Source organism: Strix uralensis, chromosome 6, assembly GCF_047716275.1.
Source record: "Strix uralensis isolate ZFMK-TIS-50842 chromosome 6, bStrUra1, whole genome shotgun sequence".
NCBI lineage: Eukaryota > Metazoa > Chordata > Aves > Strigiformes > Strigidae > Strix > Strix uralensis.
The window spans coordinates 8,206,659-8,227,604 of record NC_133977.1 but is presented as its reverse complement, the minus strand read 5'-3'; the positions used below and the strand labels follow the sequence as shown (position 1 = coordinate 8,227,604).

The window sequence follows — 20,946 nt, the reverse complement described above, 5'->3', positions numbered from 1 at the left end:
GATGAGAGACCTTTATCTCAAAGACCATGAACCTACATGACGCACACAACTACTTGAGAGGCTTACCTCCAAAAGAAAACTTCAAGGGGTGAAGTCCAAATTTTTTTTAAAAAAATTCTCATCATTCATCCAATACCTTAGAGAAAATTTCTTAGAAGAGGTTTGAAATGAAAGCAGCTCTGGTCACCGACGCATTGCATTTTTCTATTCAGCTATTCCAGCTCGACATTTTATAGCATACAGTGCTACAGTCTGTTACACGTTAAGTGCACACTGCTGTAAAATACCCACGGAGACAACACTTAAACATTAGCTAGTTTTAACACTGGCTGGTACTACTTCAGTAAAAGTCAGCAGAATTTGCTCTACTGATAGCACTTTAATAAACATTAGGCAGCGTCATTGTCACAGATGAAAGTATTAACACGGTAATGGTTTGACAGGAATTTCAGATTTATTAATAAATAACAGCAATCGATCATTTACAAAATAATTTAGAAGATATTATAAAAATAGCAACTTATTTACAGATTCTAGGATGACAAGATTCACACTCACTTCATGGTGTCTTAATTTATACATATGCACATGCGCAGACACAAACACAAAACGTACAAACACACACACAGGAACAACAGTGTTTGGATCCAGTAGAATGAACACAAAACGTACAAACACACAGAGATAAAAGCATTCGGATCCAGTAGAATGAGGTATGTACCCACACACCAGTGAGCAGAGAAAGAGCTGGTGAAAGAGAAGCTAGCTCAAAGAAAGATTTCCCTCCTCTTGAGTTTAAATACTCCCAATGCCTTGGCATTCCTCAACGGGCGATCACTGAGACTCGAGCGGGTGGACTTCGCCCTGGCCTTCCCTCAGCTCAGGCAGCAGACGACACCTGAAGGGTTTTGGTACCCGAGAGGCGTCCCAGCTCAGGGGAGATGCTGGTCACAGGCCGCTGCGATCCAGGAGAGCTCAAAGGGTCTCCCCTGTGGTCGCAATTTACAGGGTCCAAGATAATGGACTTTTGTCAGATACCTTTTGCTCACACCCAGCTCGAACAACGAAGTATTCTGGTGCCTTCCAGCAGTTGCACAAGAACTTGATGAATGCGCAGCTCTGTTATTGTTCCCATTTGACCCCATCCCAGGCCCTTGGGAGATGATGGGCTGTTATAACCGTTTCCGAGCAATCCCGAGGGGCAGGAGCCAGGCTCCTAACAGACTGGTGTATAGCCCGGGTGGATGTGGGTGGAATCACACCTAGCACCAAGCAGCCCAATGGGGAGGGGAGGGGAGGGGAGGGGAGGGGAGGGGAGGGGAGGGGAGGGGAGGGGAGGGGAGGGGAGGGGAGGGCAAAGAATTGCACCACCACAATCATGCTTCACAGTTAAGAGTACTGCACATAGTTTTTCCTAACGAAACTCATACAAGTTTAAAAAACAACCTAAGAAAAACTTAACTTTATTTAGCTTTATTAATAAAATGAAGAATTAAAAGATTGCTACGACATTTAGAACATGACACCAGAGAATTATAAAACAGCAACAAATCCTAATAAAAATTAATAAAGAATAATAAATGAATCCTAATAAAAAATACATATACTAAGAGCAGTCCCTGTGCCTGGGAGCCAGTGTTCTTCCTGCAAGAGGCCCATCATCTTTTCAGAAAAGAGAAAAACCTATAAAATTAAAAGGCATCAGTAAATAAAGCTGACATTTTAAACATTTCCAACTTACTGGGAAGTAATTCACAGAAAGTAATTACAGAGGAAAAGTCAGTGCTCATATTTTTAATACAATCATGCGATCGGAGCACAAATGGGAAAAAGCACTTCTCTTTACACTTAGTTTTTAAAACTGTGTGTACACTGCCATCATTTAAAGTGCAAGCTACATGTTTGCTGAATTAACCGAAGGCATAACAGGCAAGATGTAAGTTAAAATACTGCCACCAGTAGTTATACAACTAACCACAGATGCCAGCAGCATATTTCAAACCCTGACCAACTTAGTGTGCTACTTCCTATCGTATATTACCAGCCGAACACATATTCCATTGCTTTAGACACAATGCTTTCATCTTTCCGCGGAGTTTGTCTGTCAGAAACCACCTAGAAGGCGGGGGGAAAGAGGAAGAGAGAAAATAAAGAGAATCAGTCAACGTAGAGTTGATTCTTTTTGTACTAACCAGGCTGTTTATTTTCTTAAGCGCTACTATCTTTTGACAAAATATGTTTGCAAGCTTTTCAAATCAAGCTCTTAACCTCTGGAAAAGTGACAGGTCATTAATTTATTATTATTATTATTATTATTTTAGAGACTGAACAGACTGAGTTTGTACTTGAACCGCATCTTTAAAGAAATGACAGAAGATAAAGGCTGGCTAAGGTCACATTGACGTTAACATGTGTACAGCCTCAGAACACTACAGGGAGGTAGCACAAAGAAACACATGCTGCTGTTCCCCTTAAAATACCTGATAGTCACTACTGGAAGCTTTATACGCTGTTGCAAGAGGTCTCATTGTAGAAATTCTTGCACTATTATTTGCAGGTTGTACTGGTGTGCTGACAGATTTTGTAGGTGGAGTGAAAACTGAAGACGTTGAGGGCGTAGAGCTTCTTTCAAAGTTTTCCATCACACTCTTAAAAAGAGGGTTAATACAATGTAAATAAATACTAAAAAAGCAGTACTTCAACCTTTATTATCCAGCATTATCTAGCATTATTATCTAGATCTATTTGATAAAATATGTTCACATCTCCAAGTAAGCAAAGACCACAGGTAAAGGGCCTGTCAGTACAGAGCACACAAGCACACACCACCACCAAGCCTTTTCCTCACTGCAACCATTTACATGGCGGGTTATGCCATTGCAGAGTAGTGGAAGCCTGTAACCTCTTCACTGGATGTACCGAACGTCAGCCAAGTTTGAAACAGCGTAGAGAAACCCAATTGTAAGCCTTGCGGCAAACTCCGGGCGGTAAATTCTCAGGCCCAGTTGAACTAAGTAGCATAACATCATCTTTCTAAATGCTTCCAAAATATTTCACCTGATCCATAGAGGACAGTCTCCAAGCCTTTACCAACTTGCAGCTTTTTGCTCAGATTCAACTTGCCAAGGAATTTCACTCGGTCCCCTTAGCAAATGCTAGAAAAGGAGTCAGAATGCTCCATTTTGCAAGCTTATGTTTAGAAAGAAACGCATGTAGAATGGAAGAGGCAGCAAGTGACTTGACAGGAAACACGAGTTCCACAGGAACCCAGAGAAAACAAGATGGGAAATGACAACCAGCCTGGGAAGATCCAATTTGCTTCATTTAGACTCAGTGGAGCACAGCATTCAACCAGCCTGAAGGCAGCAGAAATTACAAAGGACATCTGGCAGGGAACAGCTATCCAAAACACAGGACAGGATTGCTGTCCGGTGTGGGTGGCAGCTGACTCTGCTCAGCTCAAGGGGAACCCACAGAACTAACTGCCACTTGACAATCAGAAGCCTGAGTACTGGTGTCAAATCCATCACATCCAGTTTTCAGTTGCAAGGAGGAGTTTCACAGCCTAATGCCAAGCCCTCAAGGGATTGGTCTCCACAAATCTCTCTTGCCTCCAAAAACACAGGTTAATGATTATGGGTTTGTCTAGTGATATTTGGAAGTGGACACTACCCACAAAAGACACAGAGAACTCAAAAGCAACAAAGATCAGACACCTGACAATTCAGTGTCTTAGATTGGGGTTCTCAACCTTTCCTTCACCACAGACCCCCTTTAAATACCTTTTGTGGCTGCGGACCACCAAGACTTAATTCAAGATTTAAAGCACTAGACTGCATCAAATATTTAGTTCAATTTTCTCACGAAGGGTCTTCAAATTTGGAGAGAAGGGGAAATAAGGTAATCTGTTAATGCACGCACTCCTATTACAATATCTTTATTGCAATGATTCCGTATGGATTTGAAATAATACCATCACCACCCTTCTCAAATGGCTCATTTCATGGTATTTTAATGTGCTAATTCCAAACTTGATGCCAATTTTTACATTAAAATTTGATGAAAAGCTTTTACAATTCTTTTCACCTCCCCCCTTGTTGGTCTGTGTTCAGTCACCATATATTTTTGTTTACGGCTCCAGGGCCACCACTTGGAGGAACAGACTTCAGCCCCGGTGGGGCCCTAAAGAGGGCCACTGGGTTAAGAACCCACCTAGTTAAAAAAGTGGGTCCCACCACCCCTACCAGCACTGATGTGTCAGGGCAGGTGTGGGGTGGGGGCTTGAGTATGAGAGGAGCATTGAGGGAGGGGGCTGTGGGAAACGGAGGCGCAGCGCTTGCCGCGGGCCAGACCAAATGTTTCCGGGCTGGACGTTCCCCACCCCTGCTTTAAGCCTTCACAGACCCCCTGTGACGACATCGCGGCCCCCCCAGGGGTCCGCGGACCACAGGTTGAGAACCACCATCTGCGAACATTACTTCTAGAGTTTCAGCTTATAGGCAATTCAGTCATTGATACTAACTGGACACCAAAACAGTAAATAAGCTAAGAAGAAACTGGAAGCCCCACCATCAGAAACCCACAGAGGAAAGGGCACGGATGTAAATTTCTTTCTGAATTTTAATCAGAATAAGAAACATTTCAAACTGATAAAAACTAAAGTAATTTGCAAGCTCAATGTGGGCGTGTCAGCCCTGCAGAGCTGTGGGAGATTCAATACTTAAGAGCCAAATTGACATCAGCTGGTCAGCTCAGCTCAGCCAGAGAGCTCAGTTTGGGGAGCTCAGGGTAGGTGGAGAGCTCTGCTCGGCGAGTCAGGCAGGAGCTCTGTCCTGCACTGGCTTGGAGAAGCGCCAGCTCTACTCTGTGCAGGCCTGGACAAGCAGCAAGGTTTGGAGGAGACACAGGCCTTGGAAGAAAGATAAGTCAGCTCGGAGTGATTATGGAACTGTTGGTGGGATAAGACTGTTGATGACCGTCTAGCTGCTGATTTGCTAATTATGAAGTAAGAGCTAAGGGTAGTGAGAGCATAGCGAGAGCGTAAGTATGTATCATTTTAATAATAAAGGATTTTCCATCTGCACTTCAATGGAGAGTCCGTGGCTCAGTTGCCACAGCTCAATTTCTAGGGCTGCCTTCTCAGAATGGTTTACATTTGAAAGCTTGCATTACCCCTTAGCATCGCTTATCCTTAGAGGAGACCAAGAAAACAATCTGTGAACTACAGAAGAATGACTGTCACTTGCTTAAGCTGATGTGCAGTACCCAACGCAAAGTGCTGCAAGAATTAACAGTCAGGGCATAGTCAATGCCCAGAAACTAATAGCTCGTGACAAAATTAGACTGACATACAGCCACGTCTACCCCAGCCACTGCTTACAAGAAGGGAACATGTTTTTGTGGGGGCAGGTGGGAGAACAGGATTGGGACTGTCTTGGTAACACATTTTCGGTCTGGTGTACTAAGACAAACTGAAAAGCCAGAAGCAGATAAATAGTCACAGAAAAAAAAGGGACAATTGGGAGCAGTAACAGTCTTAAACTGCCACCACACATCTATTTCAGCCCCTAAATGCCACAAGTTCCAGTCTGGGAAACTCTTTTATCCCAACTGACTTTTATGTTACGGATTCATTTCACATCTTGTACAGCAATGTAATTCCGTGCATTGGAACTTTCAAGGAGCACAGAGGTTTCCCATAATGATCCTTCTCAGCAGGAAATTTTGTCAAATACTCAAGAAAATCTCGTGTAAGGTGTTTTAACTGCACTACCACTGCTTTGCAATTCAAAAAGAAAAAAAGTTAAAGGGGTCAGGGGAAATAGAGGAAGCCCAAAAGCAGAGTGCCTTATATTTAAGTAAAAGCAGCTGTTAACTTACTTTATCTATACACGGCTTGACACCAATCATCAGAGATTCACCAAAAATTCTTCCATCTTTGCTTAAGGCTTTCCGGGCTTGAAGCTTAGACTGGTATCGAATATGCATCCAGTTTCCCGTGTTGGACATCTGTATGAGATTAAGGGAAAACTGTGAAATTCAGCCTTTTAAAGAATGAGACAGGATGTTTTCAGGAATAAGTCTCAAACTAAGACATACCACATGCTTTAATATATTTCCATACTGAGCAAACTGTAGAAGAATGTATGAAGCTGATGCTTGAGGAAACCTGAAAGACAGAAAAACAACCTCAGAAAAGTATAAGGAGTAGTTTAAGGATTCTGGTGCTAAAATACAACCCTATGAAGGGTTTCTAAACATCCAAGAGACCAGCGTGTTAATGCCATTTTAGAAGCAGTGACTTGAGGAATATTATCTTCCAGGCATTTTTACTTCACCACACACCTCAATGGTAGAATTGAAACCCAAAAAAATTAACACGTAGCTTAAGTTAAGGTGCTTCACTAAAATATATGCATTTGCTGGCTTTGACCACAGCTGTACTTCCTGCAGGACCTAGGACTGCCACACAACAGCAATGTCCAAGTACTGCTTTCCATACGTTGCAAAGACTTCACCCATGGCTTTTCCAATACTTTGAAAACCAACTTACCCAAATACAGTTACCCAGGTGTCATCAAGTTGATCATCTGAAGTCAGGGAATCACCCTGAGTATAAAAAGGGTCTAGCTGAGCAGGAGAGAGAGTAGTCTTCCTAGGCTGCCCAATACTTGCAGGACTGAACATACTCGAGGCTGTTTAATTGAAACAGCATTGTGTAACAGATTACTTTTGCACGACAGATAAGCTTAAGAGCCTACAGTAAAAGAACAAATTCAGTATCAAGCATTTCACTTGTACGTGGAAGAGTTTGATGGAGATTTATTTGCAGACACAAAGAGTAAGTCAACCCCAACTTCACATCTGCAAGCATGCTATTAAGTTTTATGAGTAGCAACCTAGCTATCTCCTTGGCCTCTAAACACCAACATCTTAATACAGAAACCAAATAGGAACAAGACAGCAGAATTAAGCTTAGCAGGAAACCACATGTTCATGCACAAGATAGGAAACCTTATGAAGATGGAAGGCGACCCATCAATCTCAGCTGCTTCCCTCAAGTACAATTTCCGTGCTCAGTTCAACAACAAATTTTCAATAACGAATAAGTGAAGCCGATTGATATTCACTCAGTCTCAGAGTAGAAAGTATCTCCTATTCACATCCACGTACCTTTGGAAAGGCTAGTAAATAAAGACGCAACTCCTCCACAAATTAGCAGGAGTTGACGTAGCTTGAACAGTGCTTTTTGCGTATCTAGGAAAGCAGTAAGAAAGCATATCTATGTATAATAAATACATATATATTTTGACAGGACAGCTACCTGTTCCAGGAGTTGATGGCATCGCTCCAGCCAACGGGCTCTGTGTTAGCGAAAAGCTGGCCTGCGTTAAAACACAGAAAGTAACAAATCATTCTTACAGGTGCACTTCTCAGATCAGAAGAGATCATTTCCAGGTAACTTAAGCGTCAGGCAAGAATATTAACTGGTTGCCTTCAGGTACTCCTAAGTTTTAAGAGTAAGAACAGACATTTACGTGTATATTTAATCACACCGGATTACTAGAAGTTATTTGACAATGTTTTTACATTCTAGCACACAGCCTAGCCATAGCTTGGACATCCAGGAGGCCCCAACTACTACATTCCGGAATGCCCAGCTGGTTACTATGCCTCAGAAGAGAATGCAGTTAACTTTCCCGATCAGAGGCTTAAATGCAAGTATCAGAGACAGCATGGGACTGTAGATCAAGCTACAGAAGGGAAGCACCACAAGCAACAGGATTCAGGGTCTGTCTACAATATTTTATCATCTAACAAGAAAGAGCTACTAGTATACAAGAATAGAACTCATTTAGGCTTAGGGTGAGCTTTAGGTAACAGGAACTGAAAAATCCATTACCTAACACCAATCACAAATGCTTTCTGAAACCAAGTAGCTTTAGGTATCGACACCCAGAAACCTTTGAGTTCAACTTTTTCAAAATGGGCATCGCACCATTGCTGTAGATAGATAGTAATTCACAAATTCACGTGCATCCTGATGGAAAGGATGCCAGTATCGTAAGTTACCAGCACCTGATTTACACCGTCTAAAGGGCTTAGACATCACAGGAGCATAACCCCCACTTGTATTCCTCACCACTAGGCTCACTTTCCCTCTCAACTACTTGGTGCAATTGCACTAAAGTATACTTTGAGTTTTAGCTGCTAGTACATATTTTCTTTTTACCATAGGAGGATTTCGACATCCAAAACAATCTTAGTGTATTTTTAGCCTGCATCATAGCATTTCTTAGATACAAGATCAAACTGGAGCACCTATATACCTTGCAACATGCGTTCTGATAGCTGCTCTGTTTATTTTTAAATATCCAGTCCTTTAAGACAGTATTGGATTCTGTCTTTCACAGAGAACCTGAACTTTCAGAATAAACCCTTCAGAAGGCAACAGACTGCTCATTCAGTGAAAGGCCTTCTTGCATCAAAAGACTCATGTTCACTGAAAAAGAACCTACTAATGCTTGACTGCTCAGCTGAGGTGAGTAGCGGAGCTTATTATTCGAATGCCCTTCTGGAAATGGTACTCTTTCTCTTTCAAAATTAACCCCACCTCCCTGCCCAAATTTTGATTACTGGGCTCAGCACAAAATTCCTTCTATTTCAGTAAGTGCCTCTATGGCCAACTAGAAGAAAAGATAACTCCTATGTGGACCCTTCGGGCAATCAGCAGCCCAGTAAATTTACAAGAAGGTGAAAAGCTGCAACGAGTCTGCGTTTGTCACCTACAAAGCAGAGTAGAGGCATCATCTGCATTCTTCATTCTCTACAGCATCAGAAAGCAGCAACAGGAGGAGATAACTCCATGACTGCAGCTCCCAGTTAGGCTACGCAGGAACAGGCACACCAAACACCCAGGCTAAGCAACAGCAGGATCTGAAGACTCGCCAGTCATTTTGCTACAGCAGTGTATACAACAGAGTTAAAGAATTCACTGAAGCAGTAAGCTACCTCCCATCTTCTGCTAAGAACAGGCCAGCGCCTAAGCCACTTACTGGTCTTCTTGAGGTCAGAGGTGTTGATCCAAGTCCGGGACTAGATAATTCATCGTACAGGCTTCTAACTGGTGGAGCACCGCTTTTATCTTTAGGTGTAGGGACTACTGGTTGTGGGGGAGATCCTCCTGCAATTAAAGGGAACAAATGAAGAGCGTGAGAAACTTCTAGTTTTACTTCACTGCTACTTGTTCTTGAAACACCAGCATAAATTCAGCCGGGACAGACTGTTTAAATTGTTTCACTGGAGGTTTGCAAAACCATCTGGCCTACCAAACTCTTCAGGTTTCAATGTTCTACACAAGAACGTCACCTACGTGTCAGAAACTGCCTCCTTACACAAGCATCACCTAAAACCTTCAGGCCTCTTATTAACCCCATATATTCACCTCTTACACACACTAGTTCTTTTGATGAAGAACATAGCTACACCTTCCCATTTTAAGGCAGGTTTGTAGCGTATTTTAATTGTTTCAGAGACTAACTCCCCTGTAGCAGAGATGCAAAAGCAAGGGTTTTAAGACCGGAGACATTCTACATGCTAAAGAACCATACCAAAATGCACACAGACATTGCACATGCTGTCACATGCCCACTGTCCCAATTCCCTTCCTTCCCATGGAATTTCATATGCAGTAAAAACAGAAGCTCTTGAAAGCAGGGACTAGCTTGCATTTAGACAGGATGAACTTAAGCCACCTGCTCTCCCATTCTGTAAACTTCGGGACTGCCAATATAACAGAGAATTAAACTGACTGAAAGACCTTCAACACTTTGTTGGCTTCACCCCAGGAAAAAAACAAAAGTAGGAGCTTGACTTAACAGTTTTCACTTGCAAAACAGTTGGAAATTAAGCTTTTCCAAAGGACTTTTCCATCCTAAATTCTGAGCTTCGAGGCTTCTCTCTGAACTGTTTAACACATCCAAGAACCGTTAGAGGGTATTATATAAAGCACTCTCCCATCAAGCTTTTCGGTTTAATACTTCATCATTCACTTTGGGAGGCCTGTGTTAGTATCTTACTGGTGCTCCCCCTTTTCTAGATTTGATACTCTGAGGCTGTAATAAACCCTTTCCAAACCAGTTAGGTGAAATTCACATGACTCCTTTCAATTTCATAAATACTCTCCTAAGAGGCTTCTGGGGGGGGGGGGGGGGGGGGGGGGACGACGACACGGGGGGGGGGACTGACAAGAGCAAGAAGCAGGAAACCAACGGACCACCAATCACAGAATATCTCAAGTTGGAAGGGACCCATAAGGATCACTGAGGCCAATTCTGCTTGAAATGGAAAGAAAAGAAAATGCAAAATTATCTTGCAGTTCTTTAATCCTCCCTTTCCCCTTCAAAACGACCAGCACACTAACACCACCAGATATTTAGATTATGCCAACTGATTTAATATACATACCAAGATCACCCATGACATGAAATAAATCAGTGAAGCTGTTAACTACTCATACTTCTCAGAGAAGAAAGCAGACATAGAAAACCACCACCTTAGAAACGTGGGGAAGGACTTTCTCTAGTCACATCAGTTAGGTGGGTGGATAGAAATGAGCATCTACAGCTAGGAAAAGTCACTACTCCAGCCCAATTACAGCAGGCATCGAGACTGTAAACACAACCACTAGATACTAACTAAGAAGTATTTTTCAGGTTTTCCTCCATCCAGTTTTTAGAAGCCTGACCATCCGTACGTGACCTTTTAGGACTCATGGCAAAGAAATCAGCAGCTTGCACAAGCTGCATTTCGCTTGCCAGCAGACATCTCTGTTTGAAACAAAGAGACAACACCGATGGCTGTATGTGCAACTGACTCGTAAAGAGCTGTAAAAATTGATTTTATACTAGCAGAGGTTCATATTACCTTCCCTGTAAAAGCAACCTTTGCTGGTACCAAAACTGCCGTGTTTAAAACATTCATTAAACTTAAGTTTACTTTGAAATATTTAGCCAAACTCCACTGAATACACTCGAGTCCACCATTTTTTCAATGAATTGAGTTCATTTACAGCAAGTTATAAAACTGTAAGAATTCAAGTCTGCAACAGCCACGTAGAACAGTAAGACAAACCCCATTTTTACTTGCAGGACAAATGTGGTGGTTTGACCTTGGCTAAATGCCAGGTACCCACCAAGTCGCTCTATCACTTCCCCCCCTTTCCCCTTTTTTTCTCAATAGGGCAAAGAAGGGAAAGAAAATAAGATAGGAAAACAAAACAACCCTTGTGGGTAAAACAACAGCAGTTTTAATATAAGCAAAGCGAAGCAAAGGTCCGCGCACGGAAGCAAAAAAAAGAAAACAGATTTATTCTCTACTTCCCATGAACAGGCGATGTCGGGCCTTCTCAGGAAGCAGGGCTCCGATACGCGTAGTGGTTGCCTCGGAGGACCAAGGGTGACCCCACCCCCTTCCTCCTTTCTCCCAGCTTTATACTGAGCAGACGTCATATGGTCTGGAATATCCCTTTGGTCAGTTGGGGTCAGCTGTCCTGGTTGTGTCCCCTCCCAAGATCTTGCCCACCCCGTCCCACTGTGGTGGGGGGAAATGTCAGAAAGAGCCTTGGTGCTGCGTAAGCACTACTCAGCAGTAGCCACAACACCAGTGTGCTATCAACACCCTGCCAGCTCCCAGCATAAAACACAGCACCATGAGGGCTGCTACAGGGGAAAACCAATTCTGGCTCAGCCAGACCCGGTACAACAATTTGTCAGCATTTAACCAATTCTGACCTGGAAGTAGCGGAGACCTCATTTCCATTACAGCAACTGAAGGGCCGCTTAAAGCACGAGGTTGGGGAGTCACTGGAGCAGGTAGATCTCCCATCAGGAACCCAGGAAGAAATTGAGCACTAGCTCCCGGTTTTGGAGATGTCGGGGAGCCCAGAGTCATCGGCTCGGCTCCTGTGAGAATGAAATCAAAACTGAAAACCACGGAAGAAGCCAAATGGTCTCGGCTTTTCCATTGCTTGGAGAGCGGCTCGACCAGGGAAACAACAGCATACAGCCTGTGCCTAAGGCGGTTCTAGTCGCTTGTTTTCCGAGGAAGCAAAGTTCCCCACAGTCTTGTGGGTTTTGCAGCGACAAGAACGGCCACGCTCATACTTCGCAGTCACAAGAGACTACTTTGGTCACGGCCGCATTTCTGGCTTTGAGGGCAATTACGGTCTGGGGGTTGCTCTAAAGGTGTTTCCTCTGGCAAAGCCACCAGGCCAAGGCTGGACTCTCCCCCGCCGGCCGCTTCCAACACGCTCGGGCAGAGCCCCGCGGGCTCCCGCCTGCCACACCGCGGCTCCCCCGCCGCCTTGCCGCCACAGCCGGCCTCACCGCACCCCGGAGCCCTCCCGGAGTTTCGGGGAGCTTCCGCTACGGCTCCGCACCCGACGGAGCACCGGCTGCTGGGCGTAAGCCCACGGCCCCCTTTCCCCTGCTTTCCCCCAGGGGAAGGCGCTCATCCTGCCGCGGCCTCCCAGCACCCACCCCCCCAGCGCGTCCCCCCGCACGGAGCGGGGAGCCAGCCCCGGCCGCGGGCCCCTCACCGGCCCGGCGGAGCGCGGGCAGCGCCGGCGACAAGAGCCGCGCAGCAGCGACCTCGCCGGCGCCTCGCCGCGCGCGGGGCGAGGGGGGCGGCGGCCGGTAGAGCCGAGGGGGGCCCGGCCCGGGGAAGGCGGCGGGAGCGGCCCCACGGCCCGGCTCACCTGCGGCCGGCGGCTCCACGGCGAAGGCGGCCATGTCGGCGCGGGCGGCGGGAGAAGCCGCGGGCAGCTCCGCCGGGCGCTTTCGAACGGGACGGCCACTTCCTCCCGCCGTCACTTCCGCCCCGCTCTCGTGTGAGCCGCCCCCGCCGGCTGCGACGGCCCCGCGCGGCTCGGCCCTTCCCCCGCACCGCCCACCGCCGCGGCGGCTGCACGGCTCTCCATCGGCTCGGCGCTTCACGGCGGCCGCGGGTAACGAACACCGGCCTCCCCCGGCTAACTAACACCGGCGGCCCTGGGTAACGAACACCGGCGGCCCCCGGCTAACTAACAACGGCGGCCCCGGTAACGAACACGCCGGCCCCGGCTAACGAACACCGGCCGCCCCGGTAACTAACAACGGCCGCCACGGTAACGAACACCGGCGGCCTCCGGGTAACGAACACCGGCGGCCCCCGCCGCGATCGTTACACGCGGGATTTAAAAGAACCGCGGTTATCGCTACAAATGCTTGTCCTGGATTATTTCTGTGGGCTCAGCGCTCCTAAACCTGCCGCTGAGATGAGGCGGGAAATCTCACTCACCAGGGAAAAAGCCGCTTCCAAGGCTGACAGCACACCCAGCCATCCGCAGCCGAAATGGAAATGGGGAAACGATGACCACAGAATTGCCCTCAGATGCGGGGGGTGACCTAAACCGTGTGCCGGCACGAGTCATTAATGCTGAGAACAAGGCTCAGGGTAGTTCGTACGGAATGACGTGCTACATCTCGAACTGGCAGTACTGGGAGAGAGTATCTATCAGTTCTTCACACCAAACCCTTCAAATCACTTCAGCGCAGAATTTATCCAAACACAGTGTTCTTTTCATTTTATTGGATATTAATATAGCAAACCCTTTAGAACGGGCATGAAGGCCACAAAAATACTATTAAAATCTTTTACAATTGGTGGTTTTTTTAAACATGCCATTCTCAGATGGGAATTCCAGCCTGAAATCAGGCAGGAGTGTCAAAGTTACCTGTCCTTTGATGTCTGTTCTTTATACATGATGTGGAGTTGGGTGAGGGGACAGCAAACGATGCCCCAATGCACAGAAAAGGCAGGAGCAACAAGTCACAGACAGGTCGTTATAAACATTTTTCGTATTTCCACCAAAATCATCTAATTAAAAAAACCCCAATAGCCTGGTTCCAGCACTTAGGAAACATCACACGTTAGTGCATTTCATATCACTACCTGATGAGAAACAGTACAAAGACATGAAGCATTAAAGCACCCTGACACATTCTGAACAGCCTCAAAAGACCATCTGTTTTAATTTCCAAATACATTTAATGGCTGGCTAGCCCACAAAATTCAGTAAAATCCTCTCTAGTTGCAACGTACATTTCAAATCCAGTATCAAGGTACTTTATTATATGAACATTTCATTAGCTAGATTTTACAACCAACTAGAACGCACAGATTTGGTTTACTATTAAACAGGGCAGGCAACTTAGTTGTTTCCTTTCTCTGTTGCCTGCCTTTTCTGATGGTTCAATAAAAAAACATCACTATGTTTTTTTTCTAACACTACAAGGAAAACTGAACTTTATCTTTTTCTTAGTACTCTAGGAAGAGCTTCTTCTTGGGCAAAATCATCTCCGAAGGCAGTGAAATCCCATTTGGTCTTTAGATTATGTGCCAAAAAAAGAGGGAGGGGTCAAGAAGAAATAAGAAAAAGAAAAAAAAAGTGAATACTTTAAAATGCACATGTGAAAGGAGACTGCAAAATTACAGAGTACATCCAACATCTGTTACTGTATACTTGAAACACGATGTTTCACTTCTCCCTTTTGATCAGTCGTGATCATTTATGCTTCCATTTGCCTTTATATTCTCTTCTTGGTACTTGTGAAGCTGCTCCATGAAGCCAGGATTTGGACAAGCCACAGGCCTTGCATTTTTCACCAAGGAAAAGGCTCTAGCAAAACTCAGTCTTTCTGAATTCATTAGAAAACCAATGACTACTGCGGCTGCACGGGAGACTCCTGCATTACAGTGGACCAGTACCACACCATCCTTCAAGAAACAAATGAGACATAAGTTGGGATATTCATTAAGTAGATAGCAACAAGTCTCAGAAGCTTTATATAAAAATCTATCAAGACTTATTAAAAGCTCCCTGCTGAGCTCAAAGCAGATATTTATACATGTAAGTAACTCCAAACACTGATATATAAACCCCATATTAAATATTTTTCTAACCAAAGCCACTTTATCAAATACTTCTACCTAATTCATACCTTAGAACTAAAAAACATTCCTCTGTCCCTTTCCCCACGACCGTGCAGCAGCCCCCTCATGTAAAAACCAAATCACTGCCTCTGAGATACTAAGATGCCTGATCTAATTGGGTGCCAATTTTAAAATACATTTTATTTGCAATATGGAAAGGAACTTGACTGTATCTTGTTACCAGGTTAAAAACATAGCAAGGCAGCAAACAGCTAGGCACAGAGGCAGATTTTAGAACATCTTGTAGTTTCAGTCGCACTCTGGAGTTCTTCAGTGAAGATTATGGGTAAGCAGGATCATGCATAGGAACAGAAAAATCAGAAAAGATATCGTGTGACTTGCAACAAATCTCTACCTCCCCATCACACCAGTGGTACAACTGTAGCGGCTGGTTCAGCTGGTACAACAAAGGTCCCTTAATGGGGGACTAAGGTGCAAACGGAACACTACTAAACCTCCCATAAATTCACAAATGTTTCTCCTGGTGGTTAAATTCAGGCTTATCCTGAATTACCTATAAAATTAATATTTTTATCCTACTTAAACATTTCCCACACAACCTCTGAGACACCTGAATGACTCTTTGAAAATACACTGCAAGTTTTGTTACAAAGTAACGACATGAGTTAGCACAAAGACAACTAGACAATCTAGTGTGGCTTAGGCGATGTTTGCAACACCGGGGTTTTGTGCTGTTGTCATGTTTGTACGTCAGACTATGACCTGGAAAAGGCTCAGTCCAAACTGCCAAACGCCACTTTCACAAAAAAAGACCTTAGCATCTCCATATTCTGAATAAAGATACTGAAACACAACACAGTGTGCTCAGGTATTTGAGCTAAACAAATACATTCTAGATATAAACAGCCTGCTCTGTCTGCCCTTAACAGGCACAGGTTACTCAATGGCCATTTTACCCACAGTAAAAAAAAAAAAAGACCTTTTAACCAATAGGGTTCTGCTCCAGGAACTTTATGACTTACGTTACAGACTTGGGAGTTGCAATTACCTGGTATATTAATAAATGCACGGAGCAGAAAATGGTTCCCTCTCCCAAAATCTTCCAGTTTAAATAATAAGACAAAGAGGTATGAAATTGAGCATTATCCTTGTTGAAGAAATGCCAAGCTGAGACTAGAAGAACGACTTGCTCAAGGTAACACAACAAGATTATGGCAGAGCTAGGAACTGAATCTAAGCTCCTGCATCCCAGCACCATGAATCACAATACCACCCTTTTTTGAGAGAAATCACTACCCCTTTGTCTGGTGGAAATTGCCATCTTCATTCCCTTTCTCACATTCACAGGAGCACGCTTCCTGACCACACAGACTACAGCAGAGTGCAAAGCAGACTTGTACATGTATTTCAACTACCTGAGGAAGTGCCAGTGGTGACCCGTAAATCCACTATCTCCTTTATAATAATGACATTAAAATTATGACATTAAAAATTAAATTTATGCCACTGTTAATGAAGCAGTTGCTGAAGCTTATCCACTGTAGATCTGGAGTAGTTTTTACTGATTTAATTGGAGTTATTTTAGATATAACACACCATAATTGAGATCAACATCTAACAGTGGCACTGAGGGTAAAAAAACCAGCATGGGAAGTAATCCTTTTTTTTTTTTTTCTTTGCACAGGCCATGCTTTATTTTCCTTTTTCACAATTTTTTTTTTTTTTAATGACTGTTCTGTTGTACATTGCCAAAAATTATATAGTGATATCCCTAGAATGGACCTGAAAATTACCGAACATGGTCAATAACATTAAACCAAATTCAATACTGAGAACATTTATCTTTATACAGATAAATGTTTCTTTATACAAAGATGAATTTAGCATGTAATTCTTAACTAATTTTGTGTTAGATATGAATACAGAATAAAAGTGAGAAACAGATTGCAAATATGAAATTAATCTCTATTTACCAAGAACTCCTTGCTCTGATCCTGATAGCCTAACCTTCACCTACCCAGAAATGGTCCACGGCCTTGCAAGAACCTCTTAAGATTCAAGACCAAGTTGTTTTTCTAAGATTTTTATATACAGGGAAGCAAAATCACTTTCCACCAAGACAAAAGGTGATTATTCAGTGCTTATACACAGTGGGCAAAAAGCCTCACCAAGGAAAGAAATTAAAAAGAAGCATAAAGCTTTTGGTGAAGAGCCATAGGTTAATGTAGTTCCTTAGGGATCCACTTTACTTTGCAGTAGTGCCAGGGCTTTTTCTTTAGGAGGGACAGAGGGAGCAATAAGGAGAGATTTTCATGAATGAGCTAAGATTTCATCCCTGGAAAGACAAGAATTTAGAGGTTTTATAATTAGATATTAAACAGAAAGATAAAATAATATCCCTCATTCATAGCACTACGATCTGACATGGGTCACCTAACATGTCATGGAAAATCTGCCTGCCAGTTTGGAGCCTAGAAGAAAAGCTGAGCTCTGATCAGTATCAGAATTTGTACCATGGTGTCTACAGACTTGAGCAGTTACAGTTTTAGAAAAGTCAGTCCTGTTACAAGTACCAGCTGGCAGTAACTTACTGAAAAGTGCAGGCTTTACGTGCATTCTCAAATTCAAGTGCTCTCATACTCCTTCACTAAGTTAACCACGTTCTAGTAATAATATATCACCAATGAGCATCTCTCCCTCCCCCATGTTAGGAGATGAAGCAGTAGTATCTCTTTGTGATTACTTAAACAGAAAAGCACTTCATGATACAATTTGTCATAAGCTCTTTTAGCACTATTTTGACAAAGTAAATGAAGTGATTCAAACCATCCAGAGATCTCTCTCTGCATACTACTATCACATGCTTCGTGAACTGACCCTGGAGAACATCTATTCCACCAATTACTTGCTCTTTCACCCAACTCTCCCATTGGAAAACTATTAATATGCCGTAAAAGTTTTCAGGAAAACACCTTATCTTACAAAATAGTAACTGGCACATAAACACCAAAGGCAGAAAGCAACACTATGCAGTTATGAATGGCAAGTCTCATCTAGAAACGAAGTGGAAACCGTAACTAGAAACCTTGATAAGGTCATTAAGTGACAATGCGGATCACATAGCTCGTAAATGATAAATGAGAGAAGGAAAGAACATTGCACGGCACAAAGAAAGCTGGGGCAAGATTATCTTCTTTTATCCCAATCTATGTAAATAATGAATACGGTAGATATGGTGGAATAATGTGCAATAAGGTTTGGTTGTCAAGTCGTAGTTTTGATACCAAAGCAACGTTGTCATGAATTACACAGTAAGCTTGAATTTAACAAATATGAGTCAGGGATGGTCTCGGTTACAGACTAGTCTGCCAAGCAACCCCGGAAGGAGTCCCATCACCCTATTTCCTATGTCATGTCGTCTTCAGGATTTTGTTAGCAGTTAAATCACTGGTTGGCTCCAAGACTACTAACACATTCTCTGACAGCCTTGTTACATAATTGTATGTGGATTCATAGCTCAAAGTGTTGCACCCTCAATGGATGATCAAGGAAAAACACCAGGATGGTGGACAGCTGCTGACAAACCACACAGATCTGTAAAAGCCCTGTTAGGCTTTTTTCTAATCCGAAACAACATTCCTGATGGATAAATTATAGAAAGTAAAAAAGTTTCCCTCTGTCAGATGTAGTTACTTGGTGTTACAATGGGATTTCTTTATGTGAAGTCAACCACTGTTCCAACGGTATTAAAGAAGCATTTCTCTAAAACATCCAAAGACAGTTATTCTAAAAAAGCAATACTGGAGGGAATCTGGATTGATAGCAGTGTCACATCTCTAGGAATGCTTAGAAATTGGTTGGATTCTCTATTTAAAATTCAAAAAGACAATGGCAAAACTATTCATTTGGTACCATACTTTCTTTTGACAAAAGATGCTGCTTCAGATTTTAAATAGGGTAGTAAATAAGCTAAACAGGATAACCCGTAGCATTAATTATTGATATACTGTACCTGGATCTTGGCTTTCTCAATAAATTCAAAACATTCTGGGAAATAGGAGATAATATCAGTTTCTGGGAGGTCCAAAATAGAAATGGTCTTGTATATAAAGTCATCGAGGAAGGCATTTTGGACTCCATATGCCACGTTTAGAACATGAGTAACCTAAGTCCAAAAAAAAAAAGGGAAAAGAAAAAAGGTATGTTCTGAAGACAGCAAGCAAAATGAGCAGTAGCAAAAGTGGGTTATTCTTTAGGCATACACAAATTGTAACTTACACAACTGCATTGTTCAGTTTTATATACATATGCTGTCTATGGTGTGCTTTTCTCCAAGCAAAGTTTTACTGCCGTGTTAAAATATATTGTGATAAAAATCAGTTTTCTTCTTGTTTTTTTAAGAGGAAATGAAAAGATCTGTGCTCAACCAAACACAGGCTAAAGTAAGGATTTTCAACAAAAAAGAGAATTGTCAGTACATAGATGGAAAGTAAAACAGAAAGCAATAGGAATGAGAGCACACACCACCCAACTATCCCCCAAATTTCAAGCCTGCCCTAACCCATCAGCTTAATGTTTCTTCTACTGAGTTGTCAGCACCATTTGCTGGAGCAGAAGGATTTCAGAGTAAACTATACCTGCACCAGGCAGGCGAGACCACCTCTGGCCTCCTGCCATCTTTGCTCTGTTCAGGCTACGGCCAGGTTGTGGGTTATTTTAACTTACAGTGAAGTGACATTTAGATGGCACCAGATGCCAGACTGTGCACTCCCTGTCCTGCAGAAGCACCACTGTCCGAAGGCCTTATCACCCCATTACTGTAACAGAGAAGAGTAAAAAGACCAAAGTTCGGGACAGACTTAGAGCTGCTGCTTTGGGTTCTTTTTTGTTTCATCAATCCCCATGAGGCAAGGGGGCCTGATGTTGCTGAGCGTCTGAAACTGAACCACATATGGCAATGCGGGAATCCGTTCCAGAAAAACGGCTCTAAACAATCATCCACCCTGCAGCAAAGTATTTCTGCTTCTTGAGAAGCTCACAGGCATCCACCCATCTGCAAATGGAGCAGCCTCTTAAAAGTGCAAATACACCGCAATTTCTCTTAAAGTTATTTGAGAATATTTTAGACTTTTTAACTTAAGAAATCCGCTAGCAAGCACTATGCGAGGTGCATTTCCGTGTAACGTTACCTTATACTTTTTCATCGTCTCCAGGTCGTGAGCAGCATCCTGCGACCCTGAAGAGAAAGCGAGCCGGTTGCCGGACTAAACCCCCTCCCGGCAGGCAGCCCCGCGCCCTCCGCCCCACCGGGGAGCTCCCGGGCCCGCCACCCCACCAAGCGCTTGCCCGGCCGGGTGAACCGCGGCCTTTCGCGGGGCGCCTGCCGCCCCCCGCCCGGGCCCCGGCGAGGCGGGAGAAGGAGCGCAGCCGCCGCCGCCCGGCCCCACTCACCCAGCAGCAGCCAGGGCTTCACGACGCCGACCTGGAGGTCGGCGCTGAGGTCCCGCACGTAGCCGCCGCCGGGCGCCGCCTCCGCCTCCTCCTCCACCTGCAGGCAGGCGCCGCGCCACGTCTCGATGATCCTCCTGCCCGTCAGCGTCGTCACGCGGGTGCGCTGCTTCCGCAGGTTGGCTCTGGAGAAGCTGCGGATCTCCTGGGTGAGGGAGTGCATGGCGCGGGCCGCGCCGCTCGCCCCGCGACTGACGGCCGGGCCGCCCGGCCCGCCTCCCGCCGCCCGGCCCCGCCTTCCGCCGCCCGCCCCGCCGCCCGGCCCCGCCTTCCGCCGCCCGCCCCGCCGCCCGGCCCCGCCTCCCACCGCCCGCCTCCCGCCTCCAGGCCCCGCCTCCCGCCACCCGGCCCGCCTCCCGCCGCCCGGACCCGCCTCCCCCGCCCGGCCCGCCCCGCCCCGTCCGCGATTGGCCCCACTGGGTGCCCGTCCCTCGGGGGCGGTGC

At 44.7% G+C, this 20,946-nt stretch overlaps 2 protein-coding genes across 3 annotated transcripts; both read right to left on the bottom strand.

Annotated features, from left to right (window-relative positions):
* Window positions 1–1,457: 1,457 nt before the first annotated feature.
* Window positions 1,458–12,857, bottom strand: LOC141945102 (nucleoporin NUP35-like). Of its 2 annotated transcripts, XM_074872653.1 has the most exons (10): window positions 12,758–12,857; window positions 11,793–11,963; window positions 9,057–9,184; window positions 7,325–7,385; window positions 6,554–6,695; window positions 6,100–6,169; window positions 5,881–6,009; window positions 2,481–2,648; window positions 2,042–2,115; window positions 1,458–1,683 (listed from the first exon to the last, which is right to left on the bottom strand). In XM_074872653.1, exons 1-10 carry the CDS (start codon window positions 12,789–12,791, stop codon window positions 1,659–1,661), a joined length of 1,002 nt encoding a protein of 333 aa, XP_074728754.1. In that variant the 5' UTR covers window positions 12,792–12,857; the 3' UTR covers window positions 1,458–1,658. The 2 variants fall into 2 exon arrangements, with proteins under 2 accessions (XP_074728754.1, XP_074728755.1); XM_074872654.1 differs by having other exon boundaries at window positions 1,458–2,115.
* A 757-nt stretch (window positions 12,858–13,614) lies between these two features.
* Window positions 13,615–20,712, bottom strand: DUSP19 (dual specificity phosphatase 19). The gene is made up of 4 exons (XM_074872652.1): window positions 20,446–20,712; window positions 20,184–20,230; window positions 19,007–19,159; window positions 13,615–14,817 (listed from the first exon to the last, which is right to left on the bottom strand). Exons 1-4 carry the CDS (start codon window positions 20,663–20,665, stop codon window positions 14,596–14,598), a joined length of 642 nt encoding a protein of 213 aa, XP_074728753.1. The 5' UTR covers window positions 20,666–20,712; the 3' UTR covers window positions 13,615–14,595.
* Between the last annotated feature and the right edge of the window lie 234 nt (window positions 20,713–20,946).

Excerpts from the sequence above, each read along its gene's own strand:
- LOC141945102 (XM_074872653.1), bottom strand. The coding sequence starts at position 12,791 with ATGGCCGCCTTCGCCGTGGAGCCGCCGGCCGCAG. Across the intron at positions 6,010-6,099 it reads GAAATATATTAAAGCATGTG|ATGTCCAACACGGGAAACTG; the intron begins GTATGTCTTAGT and ends AATCTCATACAG. Across the intron at positions 2,116-2,480 it reads CTTCCAGTAGTGACTATCAG|GTGGTTTCTGACAGACAAAC; the intron begins GTATTTTAAGGG and ends CCCGCCTTCTAG.
- DUSP19 (XM_074872652.1), bottom strand. The coding sequence starts at position 20,665 with ATGCACTCCCTCACCCAGGAGATCCGCAGCTTCTCCAGAGCCAACCTG. Across the intron at positions 20,231-20,445 it reads GAAGCCCTGGCTGCTGCTGG|GGTCGCAGGATGCTGCTCAC; the intron begins GTGAGTGGGGCC and ends CTTTCTCTTCAG. Across the intron at positions 19,160-20,183 it reads AGACGATGAAAAAGTATAAG|GTTACTCATGTTCTAAACGT; the intron begins GTAACGTTACAC and ends TTTTGGACTTAG.